Source organism: Hemicordylus capensis, chromosome 5 (assembly GCF_027244095.1).
Source record: "Hemicordylus capensis ecotype Gifberg chromosome 5, rHemCap1.1.pri, whole genome shotgun sequence".
Classification (NCBI taxonomy): domain Eukaryota; kingdom Metazoa; phylum Chordata; class Lepidosauria; order Squamata; family Cordylidae; genus Hemicordylus; species Hemicordylus capensis.
Window position 1 is genome coordinate 69,258,975 of NC_069661.1, and position 22,755 is coordinate 69,281,729.

Below are 22,755 nucleotides of genomic sequence, written 5' to 3' on the forward strand. Positions count from 1 at the left end.
TCCAGAATCACTGTGCATTTTAATGTATTTTTGTTCTAGATGAGTAATGACACATCATACTTAAATTAGTGCAGATCAGTGTAAACAAGGGGTCACAGCATTTCAGACAAGAATTTATGGAATTACTCTCAAAGCAGGGGTCAAAGAAAGAATTGAAGTTCTTTAGACAACTGATTCTCAAACTGTGGACCATGGTGTGCACCCAAAACCACAAGGGGGGAAAGAACACGAGGCTACCGTGTAGCAGTTGTGACATGATGAAATGTGATGGTCCACAATGAAGAGTAAACCAGAATGGTAGTTTCCAGTATAATAACGTTTAAGAATCTGTGTTGTAAACCACTGGTTAACAACAGGATTGGTGAATAGGCTGTTGGTTTGAACTTGCCATTGTGCTTGCTATAGTTAATATTGTACCATTGTAAGGTGTAGCAATCGTCAATGAGATCCATGTTTCCTGTTATCTGCACCCCCACCCCATATTTTCTGGAATAAACTTTATGCTGGCATGGATCCAGTTGTGAGCCTGCAGCTTAATAGGCAGAGCTCCACAGGAATAGGTATTAACTGTATTGGAGAGTTATGTCTATGTTTTATAATTTGGTTCTGTTATCTGTAGTAAAGCTGTATTGATTGGATTAAAAATTCATTCTGTTTACCTTCATCAGAAGACTGATGAAGGTAACAGAATGAATTTTTATACAATGTTGTAAGAGTTGTAGAAATGCAGATTTGCAGTGTCAATTAGCCTGCTGGTTTAGCTTGTTAGGTCTCTTCCTGAGAGTGAGCTCATTTCACTTTTCTTCTTCTTCTACTACTACTACTACTGCTGCTGCTGTTGCTGCTACTACTACTACTACTACTGATAAAATACGAAGTATTGTATTATTGACAGACCAGTTGCATGGGAAAAGAAAATTGATATTGTTGATCATATTGATGTGAATTTTATGTTGTCTGTCTTGTAATTGGAATATATTATACCTTGTGAGCTGTTTTTTGCACTTCTTATAAAAAGGCGGGATTTTAATTTATTTTTATTATTTCCAAAGCTTTGCACTTCAAGGTGAAATTGCATGTACCTGTTCATAAGGCACTGTTACTTTAGGAGTCATCAACCAACTTGTACCACAAAGTCATTAGACATCAAGGACTTCTGTTGACTCTAGAATCAGGGGCAAAGGCCTTAATCCCACAGCCATGTAATATTTTATACAAGATAAAGGAAACTCTGAGGTTGTAAATTCCTGAATCTTCCTAACTGTCCTGCTGGCTGGGGAAGATGTAGTCATCTAATGGTGGAAATATGAACTTCTGTGTATAATTGGTAATGTAACTAACCTAGCATCAGATATCATGTACTAGCAACTTTATAATACAGATAGGGTAAATTAACTTAAGAAATATGTTAGCATTTCTTTTGTCTCATTGCCTAAACATTCTTGACTATCGGCCTTGGATAAAACATTTTAAAAGCATAAATGCCTTGCTCTGCAGTTACTTTCAAAATAGCTGGCCTATCTATATCACCACTATCTAGCCTTAGACTAGATTAAAGGTAAAGTTGTGCCGTCGAGTTGGTGTCAACTCCTAGTGACCACAGAGCCATGTGTTTTTCTTTGGTAGAATACAGGAGGGGTTTACCATTGCCGTATCTGGCACAGTATGAAATGATGCCTTTCAGCATCTTCCTATATCGCTGCTGCCTGATACAGGTGTTTCCCATAGTTTGGGAAACATACCAGCGGGGATGTGAAGCAGCAACCTCTTGCTCCCTAGGCAAGTTACTTCCCCGCTGCGCCATTTGCTGGCCTTAGACTAGATTACTACAGTAACTGAAAAATAGAAAGAGAGAAATTGACTGGTCTCAGGACTCAAGGAACAAGTGAGACACGATCTCTACAGTTAGAGGAATTAGCCCTGTATCCTTTTAGTTGATATCCCAAGGCTATCTAATTCCTCCGTGTGTGTGTGTGTGTGTGTGTGTGTGTGTGTGTGTGTGTGTGTGTGTGTGTGTTGGCGAGTGCATAAGTTTGTGATTTTCTTTAAACTTGAGGACTACTGGTTGAGTAAGTCTGACCTAGACAGGCTCGTTTTGCACACAGGTTTAATAGAGTAGGCTTTATACACTGTGGGGTGTGACCCTGGTTCACACTGAAGTTTCTGTGGTACACGTGGTGAGAGAGCGTGTCCGAGCATGATGTGTTCTCCTATACTCCACTTTGTATAAAATTATTTACAGAGCTGTTTGTTGTAGATTCTGGTAACAGCATGTACCTTCCTTCCTGTAGTCTGATGTATGCTTCCTTCATCTTCTCTTGCAAATGACATAATAGTCTTCATGTGCCTGCTTGATGTCCACACCTCTGACAGAATAGATTTATCCTTGGGTATCCACCCTTGTACCTATTTCTGTTTCCTTAGGAATATGGAGTTTTTGTACTAGAGAGCATTTTTGGGGAGGAGGAGAGAGAGAGAGAGAGAGAGCGAAGGGGTTGGTAGTAGAAGACATTGTGCTGCTTGTCATAAACAGTGAAATCATGATCTGCTGGACATAATCTCACTCTAGCCCCCACTGGCCACAGTTGGGATGAAATGGGGGGAAAGAGATGGCTGCCTACTTAGATGCTTGGCAACTTGCTTCTTCTGGATAGAAGGTGTGAAGATCCCAGTACAGAATTGTTCTCCCTTCCATCTCTATGAAGAAGACATTGCTTAGTCACATGCCCTGCTAGAGCTTGCCAGCAGAAAGCCCAGAAATGGGGAGAGTACCTTTTGGATCCTTTTGGGTTGCTCCATGTTAAGTGCACAAATATCTGGGCCGTCTTGTCTTGACAGCAAGACAAGTGGTAAGAGAGGCATTTGTCACACTCCCTGCCTACCATTGCTGCCTTTTCCAACAGGATTCACTGCAGAAGTGTGAAGCATGTTGCACAGTACACTACTTGCTCTAGCATCATGATTTCCAGATATAGCTTCATCGCTGCCAGGTTGGTAATTGATTCTACTGAGGTCTGGAAGCAGAAGTTGTACTTGGGATGAAAAGATGCAAGGAGTGGGCCAGGGAATGGGTGCAGCAGGGAAAGTGACAATAGGAGAACCACTGGTAGAGGATGCGCTTTCCCTCACGCAAGGTCAACAGAGTTCGGTATGAGTGTGAATCTGATTCTTTTACACTGCTGATTTGTGTAGAGAGGTGGGAATTAGGGATGGGGCAGGAAAACCTGCAACTACCATGTGGGTGTGCTTGCACTATTCAAAAAGCTGCAGGAAGTGGCTTATTCTGGAACGTACATGAAGTAGGAATATACACAGGTAAACCACCTGCTGTATGTGCACAGTCCTTGATTATTTTCCATTTTTTCAATTTCCTATTTTTCCTTTCTAACTGGTTTAATATGGATTTTAAAAAATCAGCACATATAATTATGGTTAAAGAGCTCATAAAAATAAATTATCCAAAATAATTGAGTTAAGCTAAATGTAAAGCATATTATTATGCTTTCATTATTTTAAAAAACAGTTTTTGGAAATCACCTTTTGGTTTGCCATTTTAGTGAGCTGTTATCCTCCTTGGCCTGCAGTAATACAGCAAAGCATCACTGTATGGCAGATTAGGATAACTGACAGGGCTGCACGTGTCTGGTGGACACAGCTGCAGCCTCTCTCTTCAGCACTTTTCTGTATTGCTCATGAGAATACTGTATATGCATGTGTAAGGTTGTAGTCTACAGATGTAATTTTTACTACTGCAGTAACAGAAATGAATAGTCTGCTGTTCCTATTCTCTCCCAAATCTTTCAAAGTTTTGCTTATGCCTATGTTCTAGTTTCAAGAACATGTAAAGGAGGTCATATTTTTTAATGCTAAAATAATGGCAAAAGCAGAATTTTGCTCAACAGTTACTGGTTTTTCTCAGCTATGACTTGCATAAAAACATAATGGATTTATGTTGCTTATAATTAATTTCTTTTGCTGAAGTGTGCAAAGAAGCTTTGCTTTCACCTCAGCTCAGCTCCTGGGCTGTGATGTTGTGGAGATAGTTTTAAATGGGAGCTTCATGTTTCCATTTTTAAAAAGAAATGCTACTTCAAGAGATGTGTGACTGTATCATTATAGTGTGTGTCAGCTTTTTCCAAGACACTATTCTATGAACTGTACACTTATTTTAAAGCCTCTGTGGCAAAGTCTAGGCTTTTAAAAAAGCAAATTTCAGCTGAGTGCTATGAAAAATGATGGTCATGCCCCTCTCATTTCATTGTTACCTGCAGCCTGAACAGTATCAAACCTGTGTGTCCATGAAAGCTTGTCAAGTGTGCCATTAATAAATACTAGATAGAGATATTTACAGCTTTGCCGCAACATTATTTTTGGGTGGGGAGAGGGGGAGAGGAGGTGTCAGCAAACACCATTGCTTTATATTCACCTTGATGAAAAATGATACTTTAGTTCAGAGCCTGTTCAAGTAAGTCTTTCTCCTTATTCCCACCCTGCCTTCAGTGGTATTCATTGGAGCCAGCAATCAATGGATTCCTTCCCCTCTGGGATTTGCTTGACCTACAGAAGCTGACATAATACAGGCAAGCGCTTGTTACTCTATCTGAATTGTCCATCTGTACCTTAATGAGTGAAATAGTTAAGCAGCTGAGGGGGCGAGCCACAAGGAATGTGTCTTCCATTTGAGCTGAATATTTCGATGTATGGGGAAAGGGAGGGAGGCAGTGAGAGATCCACTTACATCATTAGAACTGCATTGAGCGTGCCTGTGTGCAGGTTAAGAGACAGACTACAGTGTCTTTGCTTTCTGCAGGAAGCAGCAATGCCGTTTGTATCCTAAGAGGAATTTTTTATTTAGAAAAGGAAGCGTTCTTTCTACCCAGGAAATGGCTTTCCTTGTGCGTTGCTATGCCAACTGCCTGCAGCCATGGTCTTCCAAAGTAAGCACAATAACGTAATTATATTGGCGTATTACATTCAGACTCATGATTCTCTAGGCTTTCTCTCTCTGTGTGTGTGTGTGTGTGTGTGTGTCCCGGTATTGACTCTCTTGGTTGTAGACATGGTTTCCTTGAATGTGAGGGACAGGCATCATTAAATTAAATGTCCGTCAATGTTATGCTGCTTGGATTAATTGTGCGAACTTGGTTAGTTGAGTGGAACAGAGATCACCGGTCACCCTGTCAGCATCATTAGCAGCCAGGGAGGAGGTCCCTATTCACATGCTCTGCACTGATTTTTTTTTTTTTTTTTGCAAAATGGGGGGTTAGGGGCTCTCTATTACTGTGATTGCAAATTAAACAGGAGTATTAACAATGCTTGGCTGAATGCAGGAAGCTGGCTCTTGTACCCTGACTAATATAATACTGTATTAAGCTTTTTTGAGGGAGTCTGTGTGCAGTCAGCCATTTTAGCTTTTTTTCCCTCCTCTTTTTTTCCTCCCTTTCGCTCTCAGGGAATGCTCTCGTTCTTGTAGAAGAATGCTGGATATGTATGGTGTTGCCAGACACTTTACATCCTTACCCGCGTAAGGCTTCAAGTGTTACAAAAATGGAGACAAATGCTGCTGTTTGGATTGCTTTTCTGCACTACAAGTGTGAGAGATTTTGTGAGCAACACTTGGAGCTCTCGGCTTGGTTTTTCTCCCTGGTTTTTTGTTTGTTTAATTTAGTGCAGTAGATTTGCTCGGTGATTTGCTGTCCATGAGAAATTGGTACATGATGTATAAATTCAATTCAGCATATGTTTGTTCATTATGAAACCTCTTGCAATCCCAGCTAACCATGGAGTTATGGGCCAGCAGGAGAAATACTCAGTAAGTATAGCAAATTCTGCTTGTTTTTGTGAATAGGCTTTTGCTAAATTTCATTTTAAATCGTAACTGCTTGCATTGGTGCTCATTTTACTTTGATTGTGGGTGTAATGGTGCTGTTGAATTGTAGTAGGAAAAACAAATGCCTGCTGAAGTATCATATTTTGAATACTTCAATATTTTTGTTTTAAAATATGGAAGTTGCTTGTTTCTAAATAGAAAACTTTCAAATGGGTTAAAATGCTCCTGTTGAACTTCTGACCTTGAATTTCTTTTAAAGTTAAGATTTCTTCAGGGCGTGTAGTGAAGTAAAATACTTCTGTAGGCAAGATGATGCTATACTTGTATGATAGCTCTGTCTGGCATACCTTGAGCAGTTAAAATGCAGCAATGCTGTATGAAAATGGGAATAATTTAAAAGGAGCAAGCAATAAGTTCAGGCTCTTTTTAATTGATCCCATGAGTCAAGTACACCTCTGTCATGCAGTAATCCCATAGGTGGATGCTGTTTGTTGTTTGTCAAAATAGCTTCCATAGGCAGAATAGAAATTATTTAAGAGTGTGGACCTTAAGTACTAAAATTTTTAAGACCTCAATCCAGGTGTGCCAAGCAAGGAATTTAACTCCCCTCCCCCCACCCACCAATGGCAGCCTAATCAATGGCAGCATGGCTTTACCGATCAAACTGCTTAAGAAATTCCCTTGAGTTATCAGAGCAGTTTGCCATGCTGTGCAGGAGGCTGCTGCTTAAGAAACAGAGGTCGAAATCCCATTGGGCAGTGCCAGTCTAGTTGCATGTCTGGATTGTGGCCTAGATTGGTCATTTAAAATTTTGCAAAACCAATAGGATAAATTATTATAAAACTAGTTTTAAATTATAAAATGATTTAATTATATTCTGATTTTTCAGTCAGTACTATTACTTCCATTGGCTAATTATAAACATATGCTATTTAAAATAACTATTTTGAAAAGTCTGCTTGTATTAATTTTTAAAAGCATTTCATGTGCTACTGCCTACAAACCACTTGTTTAGTAGTAAAGTTGTACCCTTGAGTCCGTGTTGACTCATGGCAACCACAGTGCCATGTGGTTTTCTTTGGTAGAATACAGGTGGATATGTTAGGGTGACATATAAATTCTAGAAGAGCTTTATGGAGGAAACTTAATCAGATGGTGGTTAATGTAGAAATACTGAATGTAATTGTGTTTGAACACATCTTATGTAGGCAATCTGTTTTTAAAAATAGTTGATAAATGCTATAAGTGTTTTCTATAATGTTGCACATCACCTATGAGTCTGAATATCTTATCTTCTCCTCTTGAATGACTGCTATCATGCATGGAAGAGCTACCACCTGAAAGTTTAGATGGAGGGAACTTTCAGACTTTCACCTGGGAGACAATGTCTGCCCTATACCCCTTTCCCTAGTAAGTGCATGGACAGATAGCACTGCCTTTCCCCGCTTTAGGAAGGTATTTGTGCCTTTGTGACAACAGCAGCCATTACTCCAATCCCCATTCTCATCTTAGACCTGTTTGCATGCCCTGCAACCAGCATTCTTCACACTAAGGAAAGACTCAGACAACCACATTTAACAATTCTGCTAACTCTAAGCACTAATAGCCTTGATTATCAAGTTTGAATGTGGGTGTTCAGAAATGTAGAAAACGTCAATACAAAGAGTGCATCACTGGGAAGGCAGCACATGTTCTCCAGGTATATGAACAACTAAGAATACCATACACAAATATAAGCCATGCTGGATCAGACGAAAAGTCTATTTAGTTCAGCTCCCTGCTTTCCACTGTTGTTTCCCAGCAAACAGAACAAGTTCACATGCTAAAACCTGTCAACCCTGGCCCTATTTGGATTATCCCATCTATATTGTGTAACAAACGTAATGAGGTTGTATTGTGCCAAATATTAAATTTATGTATTAATTTATTTTTAAATGAATATGTCACCTAATTTTTTAAAAAAATCTCTAGGTGGTTTACAAACCAATTAAAACAAGCCAGTTAAAATACAGGAATTAAAACTGTTAAAAACAGCCATCAAAATGCCTGCTTAAAAAGATGTGTCTTTAAAGCTTTCTTAAAGGTCAATGGAAAGCTCATACCTTGTATCTTGGCTTGGAGTATGTTCCAAAGCTCGGGTGGGGTGGGGGGTGGGGGGGTGCTACAGAGAAAGCCTGACTCCAAATTGTAGCCAAACAAGCTGGTGGCAACTGTAGAGGAGTATCTCTATATGATCTTAAATGGTGCGGATCATATAGAAGAAGGCGCTCTCTTAAATAACCTGGACCCAAGCCATTTAGTGGTTTAAAAGTAACCATCAGCACAATGTGTTTCAACCAGTGCAATGCTTTCAGAAAGGGAGTAATGTTTTCTCTCCAAGTTGTCCTAGAGACCAATCTGACTGTCATATTTTGCATTAACTGAAGCTTCTGGAGAATATGGGCAACCCTACATAGATCACATTATAGTAGTCAAGCCTGGAGGTTAACAGGATGTGCACCATGTTTTGATGTCTTCTGGAAATGGGTAAAGCTGGTGTATCAGCTGAAGCTAATAGAAGGCACACCTAAGAAACACCTGCCTCAATCTGAGAAGCCACTGGGAGACTTGGATCCAAGAGTATTCCCAAGCTGCGTACCCATTCTTTCTGGGTGTGTATAATCCCATACAGGACAGGCAGTTCCTATCCTATAGCTGGCATTATGATTCCCTCCAATGAGTACCTGCGTCTCGTCCTATTTTAAAGAGCAGCAGTCTTCAAGTGACACCATCTTGAATCAGCCTGAGAAATGGGAACCTAACCAATGTAAAACAGTACCCCTCCACTCCTAACTCATTCAGGTGATCCAACAGGATACCAATAATGGTGATATTGAAAGCCATTGAGAAATCCAAAAGGACCAACCGAGTCACACTCCTTCTGTCAATTCCTAAATAGATATCATCCATCAGGCCAACCAAGGTAGTCTCAGCCCAATCGATTGATTGATTAAGTGCCGTCAAGTTAGTGTCCACATAGATAGATTTTTCTCCAGGATGAACTGTCTTCAACTTGGCCTTTAAGGTCTCTCAGTGATGCATTCATTGCTGTTGTAATCAAGCCCATACACTTTGCTGCTGGTCACCCTCTTCTTCTCTTTCCTTCAACTTTCCTCAGCATTATGGACTTCTCAGGGGAGCTGGGTCTTCACATAATGTGTCTCAAGTATGATGGTTTGAGCCTGGTCATTTGTGCTTCAAGTGAAAATTCTGGATTGATTTGTTCTATGATCCATTTGCTTGTTTTCCTGGCTGTCCATGGTATCCTCAAACGTCTTCTCCAGCACCAAAGTTCAAAAGCATCAATACTTTTTCTATCTGACTTCTTCAAAGTCCAGCTTTCACATCCATAGAGTGTCATGAAAAAAACAACAACATTGTATGGACGATTCTAATCTTTGTAGGTGTATACATATAGCATCTAAATATCCTTTCCAAGGCCTTCATTGCAGCCCTACCAAGTGCTAGTCTGTGGAGTCTTTCTTGACTGCTGGATCCTTGACTGTTGATGGTTGATCCTAAAAGGCAGAAGTTATCCACCACTTTGATGTCTTCATTATCAATTCTGAGGCTGGTTGCTGTAGTTTCATTAGTTTAGTCTTCTTTACGTTTAGTCGTAGTCCCATTTTTTTCACTGTGCTCCTTGACTTTCACTACTAGAGCTTGCAAATCATCCGCATTCTCTGCTATTAGAGTAGTGTCACCAGTGTAACGCAGTGTAGTGGATGTTTCTTCCTCCAACTTTAAAACTGTGCTCATCTTCCAATCCAGCTTCCCTCAGTATATGTTCAGCATGTAAGTTGAATAAATAAGGAGAAAGTATGCAGCCTTGTCTTACTCCTTTGCTGATCTGGAACTGGTCTGTTTCACCATGTTCTGTCTGGACTGTGACTTGTACCTGTCCTATATGCCTGTCCTGTGTATAGGTTTCATGAGAACAATGAGATGTTCTGGGACACCCATTCTTCTAAGGATATTCCACAACTGTACATAGTCATTGCAACTGAAGGCTTTTCTGAGTTCAGTGAAGCACATATTGATGACTTTTTGGCACTTTGGCTTTCTCAATTATCCAATGTTCATCAGCAATGATAGCTCTTGTTCCTTGGCCCTTTCTGAAAACACCTTTAATTAACCCTCTAACAGTAGTAATATTTATGTGACTGAGGGGAAGTGGAGGGAGCTTTGAATTCCATCTACTTGTGAAGTGAAATCTCATAAGATATGGACAATGATATCATCATTATAGACCCTGCAAGAGGCCTGCCAGTTTCCAACCTTGCAATTCTTTTGGAAGCATAAGAACATTTTTATTCAGATAATTTTTTCTGAGAGTATTGCTGGGTTTACTGCTCAGCTTCATTTTATTTGAATTGTAGTGTTTATCCAATTCTGCTTGTTTTGTGTAATTATCCACTGTTGACACCTATGTGTTGCTTGGAAATGGGGGGGGGGTAATATAATTCTTTTAAACAAAGCTCAAAATTGCTGAGCAGTTAATTGCTATTGTGAGTTCATAAGCAGTAGAAGGGCCAGTGTGTGAAATTGTATATAATGAAGTAGGAAGTATGTATTTATATACTGTCTATTTATCACTTCACGCCAGCCCTACATCAGTTTCATTAAATATCTTAATTTTCTAAAAGCTCATCTTCCCCCACATTTTAGCATATATGTGCACATTCTCTTTCACTTCATGGTTCTGACCTTGTGGATATGTGTAGAATCTGTGTAATGTATGCCCAAATGTAGTAAGCAGCCAGTTTGGAAAATTAACACACCGGCACATTATTATTCTGCAGTGATCAAGGTTGTTAAATTTATACGCATCTCATTAACCTCATCTCTGTTGGCTTGTGGACAGTTTGAGTACTGGATTCTTGTAAATGAGTTAGTAAATGTTAGAGGCATTTTTTCCTAGTTAATCAATTCAAACCACCATCTAAAAGCTGGGATGGTTATCTGTATCTTTTGCTAAGGCTGGGGAGCTTCCATTAGGCTAACTGGTAAAATCTCCTGTCCAAGAGTTGTTTAAACAGTTCTTCTGGCAATGAACAGTACACTTTCCCACTACTTTTCTTCAGCAGCCTAAAGGATGTACAGTACATAACAGTATTGCACTGTAGTAGTTTGGAAGCCTCAATTTTGATAGCAAGCTGTAAGAACTTTTAGGCTCCCAAATATGACCTTGTCTTAGTAGTGATGCGACTTCTTATATATTTTATACCTCCATGTGGAGGAGCAGCAAGCAGAGATCTGGGTTTTTTGGAAATTTTTGAATTTAAATACTTTCTGGAAAAATGTCCCATGCAAAAATTCCTCTCATTTGCATAAAATTTTCACACACACACACACACACACACTCACTCACACACTTTCTCAATGCCATAAATAGATTGTGATCTGATTTGGCATGTTGTATGACCTATTTATACAGTAATAGATAATTTCCCACACTGTACCTTTAAAGTTTATCAAGTAGCCAAATAGCTGATAAGGCTTGATGGCTTTATCTTCTGAAATATTTGATAGGGGGAAGTTAATAAAAACACTTCATGTGCTTTATTTGTTGTACTGAAACAATTCAAAACTCCTGTGAACAAAAAAAAATGGAATACTCAATAAATCAATAAAACTTGGGTAGCCTTTCACACATTTGCTAGGGATAAGCACTTGAAAAACATTAATTACAACTTTGAAATCGCTGAACTTGCTTAATGTTGTATGGTCATCTATTCATTCTTCCTAGTGAATTTTATGAAACAATGCTGAACACCTGGACTAGCATTACACATGTACCATTGTGCTGTTGCTTGAGTGGGGGAAAGGGCAATTTCTATCAATCTTGCCTTCCCTCTGAAGCCTATCACCAAAATAGGTCCATGAGGATTGCACGATGTTCAGGGACCTGTTTTGGTGATGCACAATGACCTTCAGAGAGAAGGGAAGGTTAGCAAAAGTTGCCCCTTTCCCCCCACACAGCAGTAGTCTGGAGCTCACACTGGTACACGTGTGCAATGCAGTCCTTATTTTCCCAGTCTCCTCCTCAACTGATTGCCATGTTCACCAAAGCAGCCAGCAGTGCTGCAGCTCCTGGTAAATCCTGAGGAGTCTCTCTCTCTCTCTCATATATATATATCAGGTCCTGAGCCTGGATAGTGGAGGGGCTCTTGCCCCTTTGCTTTCAGGATTCCATCCTTGGGCTGACGGTGAAGAATAACTAGGGTGGGGGCAAGGGATCACTATTTGCTGGTAACAATGTAACAACTACAACAATGTGAAAGCTTTATTTAACTTCAGTTGGGCAGACTTATGAGTGGAGTTGCCAACCATCAGAGCTCTCATGTCTTTGCAAGTTGCATGACAGCATGAGTAGCAAGTGATGTTGGGGTCTCGTTGTACTTGTTGCGTTACTGCCATACATGAAACTTGTGGATCTGTGGGGGTCTTTGTGGAACAAGTAATCATTACCATGTGATTCAGCTGATTTACGCTGGATGTTGCTGCTGGTCATGCTGTGGGCTCCGTTATGGTCTACTCTACATGGCCTGGGGTGTGCAAAAGATTCAGTCCTCTGCACACCCAGTTAAGTGGTTGCCTCTGGACAACAATGAGGGAAGTGGGGGAGAGAGTAGCATGCAGGAGATGGTGATAGACAATCTCTGGACCTGATTGAATGGTCAGTGGATGTGAATGACTGAGAGTGATGCTATCAGAGAGCCCATGCAGTGGTGCCTTCCATACTTCAGTCCTAATCATCCTACCCCTGTTGGAGGAGAGAGTGCAGTGGCTAAAGTAATATAATATATTTCCCTCCCTTGTGGGGAATGACACTCTGTGTGCAGTTACTGATCTGCTACATGTGACTATGCTACTATCCTGGAAAATAAAAAAGCTGATGCTTGTTTGCCCAAAAAGCGAAATGCTTAGAATGGAATGCCTGCCATTCACCAAGAGAAAGCATATTTAACCTGTGTATCTTGTGTGGAAGACACTGTTTTTATCTGGTGAGGGAAGAAAGGAATGGTTTGCCAACACAGTTTAGCCAAGCCACAGCTGACAGTACTGCATTTGAGGAAGGACTGGGGAAGAGAATGAGATACATTTGCCGCATTTATTATTTTGAAGCCTCATATTTCTTCTCCTCCCATTGCTCATCTGTCTGGGATGCATTGTCTTTGAATCCCAAGTTCCAGTTGAGTGTGGCGTTTTCCTGAGTCAGAGCATTTGGGAGGCTTCTCAGAAGACAAGTGTTAGCAAAGTTAACCTTCCATCTATATTCTGGTATCAGCAGGCTGTTACTGAAAGTGTTCCCTTCTTTTGCAAAGTGCCCTTTCTCCATAGTTCTCATTACCACTTTTACATGTTCTAAGTGTGGAAGACATGAGGGCAGAGAGGAATAGTTTCATACCACATGGCTAACCATCTGAGTTGCAGTCTGCTTGTTGGGTTTATATGCTGGGGGAAGTGTGCTGTGCTTGAGTATAAGGCTAGTCTGTATCCTATAATCCATCATGGTGGAATGAGCAGAGTGGTTGAAGCATGAGTGATGGGGAGAGAGTCAGTGGTTTTTCATGCTCCATTGATTTTAGTGACTACTTTTTAAACTTGTATCACCTCCAGAGCTGAGGCGGTGATACACTGTTGTTGGTGTGTCTGCAGTGTATAGCAGACACATCATCCCCAGCCAAAATTGCCTGGGGGTGATGGGGAATTGTAGTTCAATAACAGCTGGAGGGCCAAGATTGCCCACCCCTGGTGTATAGGCTTTGACATGAGTTAGTTCCTTCCCATCCCATTCATATCTCCACCTTATTCTGGGACCTTCACCAGCCAGAATTTCTGTGAGTGGTTCTGTTGTCACAGGAGCAATTGCAGCGGTGTATCTCAATTCGCCAGTGAAAGGGGTTAACTCCAGATCCTATGCTATTCAAACTTATTTTTTTGAATTGTACCTTTAGAGCATATTTCCAAACACACATGAAACACATTGGATATATTGTATTGTAAAATAAAACTATTTTTTTTATGTCAAGCATGACTTTAAGACTTTGCCTCTCTTTTTTTAGCTAGTGTGATACTTGTATATTTTTCTGTGTAAGTCACTTTAAGACTTTTTTTGTTGAAAAGTGATCTATAATAATCTTAATATTAAAGCTCATGAAAGTTTGGTTTCAATAAATTTATCTATTGATGATACTGAACTGATGTAATCTGTAATGAGATAAAATATTTGTTTTGAAGCATAGGATTGTGAAAATGTGGGCTTATTTTAAGAGACAATTATTTTCAGAAGATGAAATGCTGGACCTTGGATGGGATAGTAGTAATGTTACAGTGTTGTCTTAGATTAGATTAGCTTTAGGGTGGGGAAATAGGAAGGTGAGTTTTCTACCTGGTTACCCTTCTAGAAAGCTATTATTGGTATTGTGTCTGCCCAATCTGGCCCAGTTGCCTACACCCATTCCTGGGAATTGATAGAGAAAGTGAAAGATTCTCTTTCTGAGCTGCAACCTGTGGGAAACAGCAGGCATCCTGCTGCTCCTGATGAGCTGTACCAGCAGGCTGGTCTTGGGTGTGTGTTCTCTCCATTCAGCACCAAAGTTCAATCCCACTGAGCTATCTAGCTGTCCACTCTCCGCAGTTTAGGCTTATCAAAGCCATGCAGTGATGAAAAGAGCAAGGCCAGCCACTGAGTCATTTGAAAAGACATTTCAACTTCTTCATCTCATCGCCTCACTTGATATCCCAGAAGCCATGTGCATGCTGGAGGTTCAGTATGGCCAAGATTTGAAAGTGGTGAACTTTCTGTATAATATAGTATGAAGATAGGAACATAGGAAACTGCCATATACGAGTCAGACCGTTGGTCCATCTAGCTCAGTATTGTCTCTGGCAGCGGCTTCTCCAAGGCTGCAGGCAGGAATCTCTCTCAGCCCTATCTTGCAGATGCCAGGGAGGGAACTTGGAAGCTACTTGGAAGCTTCTGCTCTTCCCAGAGCGGCTCCATCCCCTGAGGGGAATATCTTACAGTGCTCACACATCAAGTCTCCCATTCATATACAACCAGGGCAGACCCTGCTTAGCTAAGGGGACAAGTCATGCTTGCTACCACAAGACCAGCTGTCCTCTCCTTGACAGATGAAATGCTCTGGACTCACATCGATAGTCCATGAGTTGGAAACTCCTCAGTTTCCACTCTACAATCGTTATTTATTGTTACCTAATCTCTTTGCTTATCGGTAAGCTGGGGCAGTTGATAGCTCATTGTGCTATCTTGTAGAAATGCAGTGAATACTTTGAAGAATCTGATATAGCAATGAGAGATTTCTGCTCCCTCCTACTTTCCCACTTTTTGCAAGAAGCAGGAGTCTTCCTTTCACAGCTTAAGATGTAGGAACAATATTTGATTATAAACTATTTCCAAGCAAAAATTCATTTGTTTAGCTTTTAATTTATGATGACGATGACGATGACAATGATGATAAATAAATGTTAATTGTTAGCCTCTCCATAACAAATTGTTCTCTGGGCAGCTCACAAGAGCATTAATGCATACAATAAAAACATATAACACATTAAATCATAACAGACAAAAAAGAGAGGTGAAAATAAAGTACAATACAAAGCAGCATTAAAAATTCATTTTAAAATTAGTTAAAAATCAGATGAAGTCTGAAAAGCCGAAAGGCCTGGGTGAACAAAAAGCTCTTTACCTGACGTCTAAAAGAACAAAGAGATGATGCCAGGCGAACCTCATTGGGGAGGCTATTCCATAAATGGGGTGCAACCACCAAAAAGGCCCTCTCCCTGGTAGCCACCCTCCTCACCTCGTTTGGCAGGGGCACCTGGAGGATGGCCTCCGAAGAAGATCTTACGGTACAGATAGGGACATATGGGGCAAGGTGCTCTCTCAAGTAACCCAGTACCAAACCATTTAGGGCTTGAAAGTTTAAAAACTGCACTTTGAATTGGGCCCAGAAACAGACTGTGAGATTTATGCTAGAATTCATATTCTAAAACGGTTGTCTGATTGTTACAGCTGTTTTTCAAATATTCAGTGGCAACTGGTAAAGGGTTGGGTGTCCTAAATTCAGGATCCTGGCAGCAGAGTCCAGACACATTACCTTGTGCACTACTGGGGCAGTTGCTGGTCTAAGAAATGGCTGGTCTTGTCTCTGCTATTCTCTGCAGTACAGCCCTGCAGATAGCTAGCAAGTATACTGCAGCTTCCAGCCCAAGAGGATCAGATGACCCAAAGAACTAATAGGGATCTGTTCGACCCTACATAATAACTGTCCTACCAACTCAGTCGGGGCAGCTCCATGCCCCATGCCTGTTGAGCTACTGCTGACTGCTGAAAATGCTGCCTGAGCCTACTGAACTGCCTCTCAGGCAGTGGACTTGACAGTAATGTGACTATAATGGCAGATGAAAGAGAGCTGTTCTGCTTTCAAAAGGCAAAAACAAAACAAAAAAACCCACAACCAACCACCCTAATGTTCTATAGCATGAAATACCATGGCTATGGCTATTTTAATGCTGTCATAAATCAACAATTAGGATTTGACTCAATTTACTTGCTATTGGAAGGTGACCTGCTGAAATAGCTGACATGCAAACATTCTTGGTTCTTTTGACACAGGAGGGCAAGGGAGTTCAGTGATAATGTGCTATTTGCAGAAATGGACTCTAAGATTATCTGCAGTATGTTCTGCCTTTTGTGGCATGGAAACAGAATTTTAAGCATTTTCCATTAATCAGATACTTAGGAAATATGTTACCACCCACAAGACACCCAGGGTAGATACGTATGCTGCTTGTGTAGGAGTTTTACATAGATTTCTGTTCATAGCTGGCACTGTGCCGGTTTCTGTGACCAGTTTGTTCCTGCCTCCCATAGCAACAGCTGCATTGCTTGCTTAGAGAAATGATAGCAATTATTTTTTCAGGCAGTGGCAACAGCCACACAAGAGTGACTCTTAAATACCTATGAAACAGGACCATCTTCTTCCCACTATGCCTTCTTGTCCACTTTTCCTTTCTTACAGTTTACTGTCCCTCCTGATCTAGCTGTTAATTACATTCAGCTTTTATGTATTCTCACAATGCCTGACCTAGTAAAATCTTCTTGGTATATTGCATTTTCCTGTGCAATTCAGGTTGTCTTTACCTCTGAAAAGAGCAACAAAAATGGGTATTGCCTTCCTCACTTGCACTCATGGTGCATTTCAACAAATCCATAGTTGCCACCACACTGACCCACCTACTCCACTGCTGTGATTATGAATGTGAAAATCGTGACTGGCCACATGCAAATAAAAGAAAATTCTATAGAGTTTTGTGTTGAGGCCTTAGTATAGGTGGCTTCTCCTGTTGTTGGTAAATCTGGGTGTTACCTGGTGCGCGAAATGCCCAATTAGTACACACCAAGAGGAGAATGGTTCAAAAGCTTTATTTGCCTCTGCAAAGCAAAAAGAAAGGGTGGCTCTGGGAAATACGTTTCCAACAAAGACAGAGCAGCCCAAGATGGAGTCTGCCCTAGGTTTATATACAAAAAAGATACAAGTTTCACACTTCTAGCAAATCAAAGACCAAGAAGGCAGTCTGGTGATCCATCACAATATCAAGCATCTGTGGGTTCTCACAATGACAATAGCTGGCATTGTAATTGCCCTACATCCAAATGGTCTATATAGTTATTCTAATCAAGGAAACATTACTTCTCTGTTCACAGGATGAGCAGAGAGGCCCAATGGTTGTTACTAGTTTCAACATACAAAGTAACATAAGAGTGAGAAAGGAATGTGTGAAAATGCTGGCATCACCTAGCCAGATTCCTTCTACTGCTGAGTAGGGGATCAGGTCGTGGCAGAGGGTTCTGGCTAGGTTAGTGAATCTAAAATGGCGCAACTTGTGTCAACTACTGTAAGAAAAACAATGTCTAGGGGCCTTTTCAGATACCACTTCTGCCCGTGAAGACTGCCAGCCATAACGCTTTAGTATAAGTTGCACCCTATTTCTCACCACTGTGTTAAATTGGTGAAACTGAGTTTTTAAAACTTTTTGGTCATCGAGTTATGTGTTTTTAATTTAGAATAAAGAGCAATTTTTAATTTTTTTTTTAAAGCCAGCAGAATAATTCTGATCTTTTTGAATCATTTTATTTCACAATGAAAACATTCGAAACAAGCCAGGCTCTCTTACCATCTTACTTATCCCTTAGTATTCTCATTATCAAAGTTTTGATTAAATGGCAGAGGATAAGTGGATGAGATACCCATTGTAACTCATTAACACTGTTTCTTTACTGTCCTGTAGCTGCTATTCCAGGAAATTCCTTTCCCTAGCGGATCTGATCATACTATCTCTACTCATACTGAAAGGGAATATAGTTATAACTTGTTGGTTTTTAGAATGCCATGCAATTTACTAGCTTCTCTCCTTCACAAAGCCATTAAAGAGTATTTCCTAAATAAATGACCACCTGTACCAATGAAAAGATTTTAAAGTGTGATTATGTGCCTGTGCATGTTGTAAAAACAACTTATAATACATTAGTTTTTACATAACATATAGAGACTACATGTTTCTTGATCTCAACAGAGAAGATTAGTAAGAAAGCACAACAAACTTCAGATTTGCAGTACACAAACTCAGACATAGTTTCCTATGTTATGGAGTGCTGAACTTTCTTCCATTGGATTGTAACTTTTATTTCATAGAGGGCTGATTGGAAGAAATATTTACTTATTATTTGCTTATTTGCTATTTTTTCTGGCATAAGAAATCCATTGCATGAAGCAAGTGTGGTAAATGCCTTGCAGCGGTTACAGTGACAAAGATTTGTTTCAGTTGTGCAGGCAGTTGTAAAAATCGGTATGATGGCCATCTTATGATACTTACTTTCCAATCTTCCACTGAAACCACAGAGCATCTTATATGTGACTGGGTCTCAGCACTGATAAAATCCATATCTGCTTAGCTTTCAGATATGCTCCAGATGTTGCTGAACTACAACTTCCATCATTCCCAGCTGTTTATTAATTTATTGTTCAGTAACATGTGGAATACCACAAGTTGGGGACCCCTCTGCTATAGTATCAGACTCTTTGTTGATTCCTGTAGCAAGATTATCCTATAATATTGGCACAACTATGGAAAAATATCTGCAGGATCCCCATCTAATTTATTCTGCATAGGGTGTCAGCAGATCATCTTTAATCCATTTTGTTCCAAAAGCTTATATTGATACTATTTATTTATTTATTTATTTATTTATCAATCATATTTTTATACCACCTGATATGTATATCTCCAGGCAGTGTACAAAATAAAATATTTAGAAATCACAAATTAAAATACATGACAATAAAAACAATAGAATAAAATTATTAAAACAAGTTTTTTAAAATTATTAAAATTAATTCTAATCAAAAGCCTGAGAGAACAGGAGGGTCTTGAGGTTCTTCCTGAAACAAACAGAGAAGGAGATGCTCTTATTTCAGCAGGAAGCTTATTCCACAGCCCTGGGGCAGCCACAGAAAAAGCCCGGTCCTGGGTCACCACCAAATGAGCCAGGGGCAACTGTAACCAGACTTCTCCAGAAGATCATAACAGGTGGCAGGGAAGGAAAGAGGCACTCTCTCAAATAGCCTGGACCCAAGCTGTTAAGAGCCTTATAGGTAATAACCAGCACTTTGTATTTTACCCGGAAACATATTGGCAGCCAGTGCAGTTATTTTAAAACCGGTGTTATGTGGTCCCTTTGTGTTGTCCCAGAGACCAATCTGGCTGCCGCATTATGTACTAATTGTAGTTTCCTGAGTATGTATAAAGGCAGCCCCACATAGAGCGCATTACAGTAGTCAAGCCTGGAGGTTACCAACATACGTACCACTGTTTTAAGGTCATTCACCTCTAGAAATTGACATAGCTGACGTATCAACCAAAGCTGGCAAAACACGCTCCTGGCCACTGTCTCCACCTGAGAAACCAGGTAGAACTTTGGGTCCAGAACTCTAAGCTACGTACCTGATTATTCAGGGGGAGTATAAACCCATCCAGAACAGGCAGATCTAAACCATCTCTCGGGTCTTGGCCCCGCACAGTCAGTACCTCCATCTTTTTGGATTCAACTTCAGTTTGTTATCCCTCATCCAGCCCATTACTGCCTCCAGGCAAGCATTTAGGGAAGTTATGCCATTTCCTGATGAGGTTGATATCTGAGACATAATATGTCTATCTCTTTGAAGATTGTGTGTGGGGTGTGTGTGTGTGAGTTGTATATTTCCAGATACAGTATATTTGGGTAAAGTTATTGATGTAAAAATAGTTACCTTCTAGTTGATGTATTGAAACAGAAATGAAGATCTTTAACAGAAGAACAAAAAAAGAGGCAATGTTTAGTATCTATATAATTATTTCTCTTCGCTGCCCACCTTGGGGATGTGTGTCTTCGGGGCTCAACTTTCACTCCATGCTGCATGAGTTCCCAGCAAAGACAAGAGCAAGGACAGAGAAATTGGGGCCTGATTGGGAAAGATCCGCACGAGGGAAGCGGCAGGCCCAGATGCGATGGGGAGGCGGCAGCCCCGGCCATGGTAGTGAGGCGGTGGCTGGGCCACCAGGAAAAGGAGATGGCCCAGGAGAGGATGGGCCAGCTTTAAAGCCGGCCAGAAACTGCGGGCAGGGAGGGGGAGGAAGAACTGGCCCAGGCGGGAAATGCCAGCCCCAAATACCGCACAGATGTTCTGTGCAAGGTCGGCTAGTTTTAATTAAGACTTCTGTATCTATACCCATACTCCTTTAAGGTGGTATTTTACTACTTTATTGGTGAAAGTGCTATAGTTGAATGGATTGGATGAGGTCCAATAAAGTGAAGTATAGGTCTGCCGCGTGGTCATGTTGGTGGGTGGTTCATATGCCCAAGAAAACTGGTGTGTGAACCTCTTCTGGACTGTGCTGCTCTTTAGGTCTGCAGCCTGGAGAGTATGTATAGAACCAGCTGTATAGCTGGGAACCCAAATGGTATCAGTGCAATGGATCACTTACCCTTAGCTATGGCTGGTGTGGCAGCTGCCACTGTTATCCATGCTTTTTATGTGAAGATGCCTCTTCTGTACTATTTGAAAATTGAAGTTAGTCCAAAATATGATACAAGGCTATTATCTGAAACTGGTTGCACATATGGAAACTGGTTGCACATATGGTGCCATAGTTAGTGTTGGACTGGGGAGACCCAAGTTCAAATCCCTGTTCAGCCACGAAACACACTTGGTGCCTCTGGGCCAGTCACTTACATATCTTTCGACCTAATCTATCTCGAAGAGTTGTTGTGAGGATAAACATAACCATGTGTACCACTCTGGACTCCAAAAGTGTGATGTATATGTAGTGAATATAAAACTAGCTGGTGCTTAAAGACCATTCAGAACCCATTCTGTTTCCAAGCACAAGTGTTGGATGTTTCCTTTAAAATGCTACATGGCTTTGGGACTTGGATAGCTGACATATCAGCTACTCCAGTACGAGCCTTTTTGTACACTTATGTCATCCTTTTAGGCCTTTCTCTAGGTATCCTTACCATGAGGTTATGTGGGTGGATGCTCAAAAGAGGGCTTCCTTGGCTGTGACACCTTTCTTCTGGAATTCTGTCCCTAGGAGGCTTGCCTGGCACCTGTGTCAAAGATGTATTTTCTCCGGCCTTTTAAAAACTGAGTTTATAGTGTTGCTGATTTAACTGTTTTAATTATTGTCTTTTATATTTATGACTTTGTTTCTGAATAAATAAATATCCATTGAAGGACAGTGTATAAATATTTCTTCACAGTTGATAGATTAGAGCATTTGTGCAATGGCATATATGTGAAAACATAATCACTGTTCTGCATTGGCTGAAACTATATATAAGCAAAACATTATTGAAGGAATTGCATTCCAGTAAAAACATCTCTGTTAGATTTAACACTGTGTTGGACATGTCTGTGTGCATCATGTCTATATGAATGCAATCAATAGAAATCAGTTCATTATTCTGTAATTAGGTATATTGACTGCTGCTCTTTAAATCACTGAACCATACAACTAATATTTCCCCCCAATGTCTCACTTGGTTAGGAAAGGAAATGAATTGCCTTCAAAAAGAAGCCTATAAGATGACTACCTACCATCTGTTATAGCCAACCTTAGCCTCATTATTGTTCAACTGCCAACTCTGTTATTCCATAATGAACATTGTGTTTCAGTTTTTTGTAATTGCATTAAGCAATAAGAGCAGCTGGACAAAACTGAAGCCACATACTATTTCATTAATCCAATACAACTTTGTATGGTGTAGGATGCTTGGGAAAGTAAGAATGGCCCTGCTGGATCAGGCCCAAACCCAGCTAGTCCAGCATCCTGTTTTCCACAGTGGCCCACCAGATGCCTCTGGAAAGCCCAAAGGCAAGAGATGAAGACATGCCCGCTGTCCTATAGGAACCTAGCATCACTGTGCTGTTTTGCCATTTCAGTTATGAACGGTACATGTTCCAATGTGTGCATCTTAATTAAGATGTTGGTACATAATATGACATTTTATAGCAATAGCAATAGCACTTACATTTATATACCACTCTATAGCCGGAGCTCTCTAAGTGGTTTACAATGATTTTAGCATATTGCCCCCAACATTCTGGGTACTCATTTTACCGACCTCGGAAGGATGGAAGGCTGAGTCAACCTTGAGCCCCTGGTCAGGATCGAACTTGTAACCTTCTGGTTACAGGGCGGCAGTTTTACCACTGCGCCACCAGGGGCTCATTTTAGAATATGAAAGCTTCAGTTTTCCTTCTTTATGGATTGCCCTGCTCATGGTCAGTTAATGATTATGACCTCTGCAAAAG

General features: G+C 40.5%; 1 protein-coding gene across 7 annotated transcripts in view; it reads left to right on the forward strand.

The window, feature by feature from the left end:
- The window catches only part of RAPGEF2 (Rap guanine nucleotide exchange factor 2), a 281,466-nt gene that overhangs the window by 181,314 nt on the left and 77,397 nt on the right, over nt 1-22,755 (forward strand). Inside the window, exon 1 of one of the 7 annotated variants that reach the window (XM_053255207.1) lies at nt 4,785-4,937. The exons of 5 other annotated variants lie outside the window; for them this stretch is intronic. In XM_053255207.1, the coding sequence (XP_053111182.1) occupies nt 4,884-4,937 (54 nt within the window). In that variant the 5' untranslated portion in view covers nt 4,785-4,883. Of the gene's footprint in view, nt 1-4,784; nt 4,938-5,206; nt 5,813-22,755 lie in introns of those variants that run through there. One more of the 7 variants, XM_053255206.1, reaches the window with a different exon arrangement.